The sequence below is a fragment of the Hyposmocoma kahamanoa genome, unplaced genomic scaffold (assembly GCF_003589595.1).
Source record: "Hyposmocoma kahamanoa isolate Upper Pololo Valley unplaced genomic scaffold, ASM358959v1 119, whole genome shotgun sequence".
NCBI lineage: Eukaryota > Metazoa > Arthropoda > Insecta > Lepidoptera > Cosmopterigidae > Hyposmocoma > Hyposmocoma kahamanoa.
The window spans coordinates 3,579,567-3,586,099 of NW_020653409.1; the positions used below are offsets into that span (position 1 = coordinate 3,579,567).

The following is a 6,533-nucleotide window of genomic DNA, read 5'->3' on the forward strand; positions in this document are numbered from 1 at the left end:
TTAGTTCGCATTTGGCGTCCATCTTATCTACTGGAAAGGGAGGACAAGGTAGATGACTAACCATGCACATCTAAATAATGCCTATTCATTCTCGCCTTGCAAAGCACTCACACTTCGCGCCTGAAATAACAACTTTGCAGCCTTGCATAACAAATAACTATTTCATTGTTAGGCTTTTACATTAATTCAATATTTTTCAGATGAGCCAACTGCCAGTCCTGATTTCGGAGGCGCCGCTGCTACAAGCGCCTCTTTGCTATCAACTATTGTGTGCGCCCCCAATAGCGCCCCTTCCAGCATGCGCGCCGCGCGAAACGCCACCACCAACGTATGCCGTCTATCCTGTGCCCTTTGAAAGTGAGCGCAAGTTAGCCGTTTGCCATATAAATGAGGAAGCGTAACGCTTCGTGCGTATACTCGGAATACCCACCACATAGGGATGGAACCCCACTGAACGTCTAGTTCGCCAGTGTTGAAAAGGTGAAGGTAGAATTAAATCATGCAATTCCATCGTATAGTTTTGTTTGCTGATGACACATCCTGGATTTTTAAAACAGACAGACATGACATTAACTATGACCGTATTAATGATACCCTCTCTAAGGTAATTTATTGGTTTAATGCTAACAATTTATTGCTTAATGCCAAGAAGACAAAATGTGTTAAATTTGAATTACCTAACGTAAAATCGACTAGTCCAAGCATAGAAATAAACGGAGAAAAGTTAGACCTTGTTAATAAAGCAGTCTTCTTGGGAGTGACCTTAGATAGTAAACTTCAGTGGTTTCCACATATATCGTCTCTGGCCAGCAGATTAAGCTCCGCTGCATACGCAGTCCGCAGAATATGTGAGCTTACCGATGTTAGTACTGCTAGACTAGTTTACTTTAGATACTTCCATAGTATAATGTCCTACGGGATTCTCATGTGGGGTAAAGCGGCAGATATTCAAACCATATTTGTATTGCAAAAACGAGCGATTCGTTCTGTGTACCGTCTAGGCTCTCGGGTATCTCTCAGAGAAAAGTTTAAGGAGACTGGTATCATGACTGTGGCATCACAGTACATTTACTCAAATATTTTATATGCCCGTAAAAATATACATAATTTCAATAAGAAAGAAGATATCCATAATATTAACCTTAGAGCTAAGTCCAAACTCATGGTACCACGATTTCGTTTAACCAAGGTAAACGACTCTTTTATGGGGAACTGTATACGTTTTTACAATAAGATTCCGGAGCATATATTAAGTTTATCATTTCCTAAGTTTAAAAACTACATTAAAAATATTTTGATCGAAAAATCATATTACAAAATTGAAGACTACTTACGTGTTAGATAAAGATGTACGGAAAGACGACATGGCTCCAGAATCCACACAAATTTGATTCAAAGTGTATTCCATAGCATTTAAGTTTATTTGAAAAGAGCAATCCCTAGAGTTTCTTGCTCGTTCTTCTCAGGGAGGTCAGCGTAGTGAACGAGCAGTAGCTTAAATGTGACGTTTTCAAGTGTAAATTTATTTTACCTATGGAATAAATAATCTTTGACTTTGACTTTGACATCGCACGCTCTCCATGATATACTTACTCGTATCATGTAGAATTTATAAAGCTGCTAATAGATTGACTGCATGTTTGCAGTTAATGCGTGAAGTCGTAATCAACTTCATGCAGCCGAGACCTCGACTGCATGAAGTTTAACGACTTCACGCATTAACTGCACGCAGTCGATGTAGGCTGCATGAAGTCGGTTTCGACTACATGCAGTTAAGTTGATTACGATTTCACGCATTAACTGCAAACATGCAGCCAGTCTGTTAGCAGTCTTCAGTATTAAAAAGGTACCGCTAATATCCAAAAAGGATAAGTAGATAACTACGCGGCGAAGTAAAAATGGTGACAAAACCTGCGAAAAGTTATCCTTTGCTGACGATGATGACGACTGATGCGACCTCTTTCATCGTCATCCCACCTTTTTATCGATCACCTTTTTCTCTTGTTTCTGGCCACTTACTTTTAAAATTTCGAATCGTTCCTAAATTCCTGTTCTTCGTCACTCTCTTCTTTCTCTTTTCTCTCTACTAAATTTCCGAAGCGACACACGTGCTCGACTTGACATGCAATTCCAGTTAAATCATGTAACCTAATGCTTATGAAGCATAATACTTCTACAAAATACAGGCTTTTTGGGTCTTTACTTTTACCTGTTCTTTTCCCTTCCTGTAAACTTTTTTTATTTCTACAATAAAATTCATGTGACCGAGGCTTGTATTGAATTAATCGAGACCCGCGTCACAGTCCTAAACCCCAACTCGCATTGGGACAGTGCCGGGAACAATCCAACCCTGTCCCCAGAGAAGACATATGGCTAGCAGTGGGACGTATATGGGTTGATGAAGATGAAACGTATTTGTTTTTTTCTTTAGTAAAATGCAATACGTAATCTTTCTTTCGGGACGTTTAAAAGGGGCTCTTTGGCTGCATTCATTCCCACTAGTCCACTGACAAGTACATACCACTGTGGTACTAGCGAGACTTTTTTCCTACTAGTACTTTCATCCGAAATGATTTTCCACGATGGTACTATTGTATTTGAGTAGAGGTTGGCAAGGTATTTTTTAAATTTTTTTCCTGCTATTCCTTTGCGGAGCAAAGGCCTCACTTTCTTTCCTCCACTCCTCGCGATTTAATGCCGGTTTATTTTTTATTCAGTATAGCATGTTCGTTTATAAAACCTAATGATATGAAACGAACGACCTACAAAGCTGGGCCAACTTTCAAACGTTGACATTTATGCCCCACTGATGGGTACGGCTTTCCTGTAACCAGAGCGTTATTAACCAAAGACGCAAACTAAGGAAGTCTTTAGAGGAATGTGTACGTATTTTCTCGGAACTGCATTTACTAGATCAATGGTTTTAGCCGAAGTCATCCATGAAGTTGAAACTGCTACGTAATGCAATCAAAAGAATTTGAACTTGTTTGGATACATTCACCTCTAATTTAAAGTCACTGAATTGTCATCCACGTAATGCGATTGCAGCTAAAACTCATTTATAACACCCACAAAACAAGTTCATCGTGCGTACTCAGTCCTGCCCGCATCGCCGCGCGCCTCGTTGAGGCCAACGATTTCCCAGAATCCTTTATTTCCGATTCCGAAATACTCGTCGCTGCGGGCGCGGACGGCGGCGGGGAGCCGCGGGGCGACCGACCAGCGCCCGCGCATTCTCTGATACCAAGAAATCCCCGCGCGTTATTCTGGGGCAATGCGGTGTAAAACCCGAAACACGTAACTTCTAGATGTGGCCCTGCCGTTATAAATAATCAGATTGCGTACAAACAAGTCGGTGACCCTCACGATAACTGGCCATATTTGAATTACTCGGAATCACTTCAGCTTCTCTTAAACCTCATCTCGAGTGTCTTTTATAGCGTAATTTTGGGAATTCACAGAAACAAAGTGTTAAATGTTCTTACTTCATTTTATTTGATAATACATTAGACTGTAACATTAAATTTTGAACGTAACATTAAAAATATAATCGTACACCGAAAGTACCATGAGCGTGTCCCGCGTAACAAAAAAGCAGAGGACAAGCATTTGTGGGACAGGTGTTGAATTGACAAAGATCAAAACTTGCACCGCTTGACGCGCCTGTTTCTTGTTGCGCTAGCCACGAAAGATGCAGCACGTGTAACGTGCATTGAATGTGGACGATATCGTATTTACAACGTTTAATAATGACACGGATTAGTGTACACGATTTATTTAATTTGTTTCTTAAATGTAGGAACCTACAGCGACTGTCCTTCAGACGTATATCAATAACAATTTGTTCACAACAACGTGTTGTTTATTTTAATTATTTGCAAGTTATACACTAATCCAACAATATACATAGCTGACTATTTATTTGTTGTACGTAACAAAACATTATATCGACTTAAAAGGAAATGCGTATGAAAATCTATAGGCATAAAAAGTATCGGAAGCAAAAGTTTTCGATATTTGGAAATTTGTTACTTCCGATCGTGCTTAAAATATATTTAAAATCAATCAGTCAAAAACTTATCATAATCCTAATAAGGCAAGTATACCTAATTTATATTAATAGTTACCTGTTACGCATATAATTTTATACAATTAAAATCATTACATTATTGTATATACAAATACATAATAAAAAACTATAATATCAACAGGCTTTAAAATTGATAAGTCAATTCAATAAAAGCTTAGCTACGAGCTAAAATTCATTTAAGTGATAAAAACTTACATTATATCTTAATACTTTAAAATAAAACTTAACATATAATTAACTAATTAAAACAATGGCATTACATACAGCACCTAATGCGGACAGCTGCCGAAGCGATTACACAATAATCTCTTACGTAACTGTGCTACTATGCTCGCTATTTTTAGGAAAATGCAATTTTCCACGCGTGCATGGAACATAAACAATTTCCGGCTTTCGTGTATTTCATGCGACGATTCTAGCGTGAGCCTTGACATTTGATTCGCGATTAAACCAATACCGGTCAAAGCAAGACGTGAAATTTTATATTACTAATGGGTCTGACTTCGTCGAGTGAAATACGCTCGACAGCCGTTTTGATAGGGAAATCGTTAAATTACTAGGTACTTTCTACCCGACTTATTTGAGGTCACGTTGTGTTAAGGCAAGGCCCGGCTCGTCGAGAACAAGGATCGCTCGACCGATGTTTGTCTTGCGGTTTCGCAAACCCGATACAAGCATAATAGGTAAACATGAGATTTTATAAGTAAACGTGATGAGTTCACTAGAAATACGAGTTAGTTAAACTGGTAAGGTTAGTTTTATTTGGAAACTTGGTACTGTGAATTGTACGTAGAAACAGCTTTTCTTACTAGTTGGGAAGTAGTCCAGATTGACAATATTACGGTGAACGTGGACTGAAATTTAAGTAACAATAGATCAAGGGTATGTTCTAAGGTTTTCGCGATTGTCTCATTTACGAAGTGAAACTATTTTCTCTTACCTAAATCACGTATTTTTACTTAAAAAAAACCCGACGTTTGGTATTCTTTACAGGACTTATGGTCACGCTATTGAGACCCGAAAAAATTGCTAAATTTCCAACCAAGAACTTAAAATTTTGTCCAAAAATACTAAATATATAAATATCGTCGGGGATAGTGCAATAATGCGTAACTAGCATTGGATTATAAGTTTGCATTTCGGAATAAATGCAAACTTGCATATTATTGCATATTGGATAATTAGTGGCCAAATCAAATACGCGTAACTGTCGTGCCAACCAAATTAGCACGATTTACGGGTTCTATCGTTATCAGTCCGTAAACAACATAAATTTGTGCTTACTGTGCAAAATTGAAAGTCATAGCCATTGAAATAACTAAGTAATGACGTTCAATTATTTTCTTGTAAAATTTGGTTTAGTGAAGATACGCGTCTTTTACCAATGCTAGATACGCGCCTTTTACCAACGCTACATACGCAGATTTGCACTATCCCCGACGAAATGTAAAAGTGCTGAAGCTGTTCCTAATCCTTGTGAAGCTTAGCATACAGCTAGTCCCGAGAATTTAACTGTCTAGGGGCGTACACCGCCCGGCATATAAATGTACCTAATACGAATACAAGAGACGCCGGCCGCTTGTTACGTTTCCAATGTTCCCATTACAAACACAGTCACGTTTCGGTTTTGCAAACTGCATAAATGTACGACTATGTACGACATTTTTCTCTCTAATTGGCTACTTATGGAAACCTAAAGCTCCGTTTGAAAAGAAACGTACATGGGTAGAAAATCTTCCTTTGAGATTCATGTTTTTTAATAAGTTTTCACCCATTTATTTGAGTAGGCAAAGGTTCTATCTAACAGCCACTTTATATATTAATGTTTTCCTTGTTTTGTTGGAAATTTTGATATGTCATTTTATTGTTTTTTTTTTAGATAGAGAGTACTGTTTTTTTTTCTTTTACTTCATAGGCTTGCGTATACAATTTAATGCATGAGTATGTGAATCAAAACTATGAACATTCAAACCGCAAGGCGGATCACAGTAATTAAAAATGCATTCTAGTAACGCCATTACAAAGAAATAAACGAACTTGAAATCTTTAAACATCGATTTGATTGAAAAGTCTAAACAAGAAAAATCTATTTTTATGTTGTTTTATCGATGTGGTAATAATAGTATCGAATGTGTGCGAAGCAACTGTTTACTTTCAGAAAGCCTGGAACGTATAACATACAGATGTTATTGACATATTCGGAATATCCGTTCAATTACGCCTTTGGCCATAAATGGTCTGTGTAATGTATAGTACGGTATGATAATGCAAACAAGCTACCATAGAGCAATAATTTGAATTCACTTTTATGTATTTGTTTTATTGTCGTTTGACAGTACTGACAACAGGTCATTGGTAGCATGCCGCTATGTGAGCTAAGTCAACTTTGCTTCGCTTGCGGTGTGGCTTGCGATACAATGGCGATGCACGTTTTTAATGATTG

The 6,533-nt window shown here is 37.9% G+C and overlaps 1 protein-coding gene across 1 annotated transcript in view; it reads right to left on the reverse strand.

The window, feature by feature from the left end:
- The window catches only part of LOC113240004 (WD repeat-containing protein 13-like), a 14,081-nt gene extending 10,847 nt beyond the window's left edge, over positions 1 to 3,234 (reverse strand). The window contains exons 1-2 of the mRNA XM_026477198.1: positions 3,095 to 3,234; positions 207 to 349 (exon numbers count right to left, since the gene is read on the reverse strand). Coding sequence (XP_026332983.1) covers positions 207 to 349; positions 3,095 to 3,234 — 283 coding nt within the window. The remainder of the gene's footprint in view (positions 1 to 206; positions 350 to 3,094) is intronic.
- Positions 3,235 to 6,533: the final 3,299 nt, after the last annotated feature.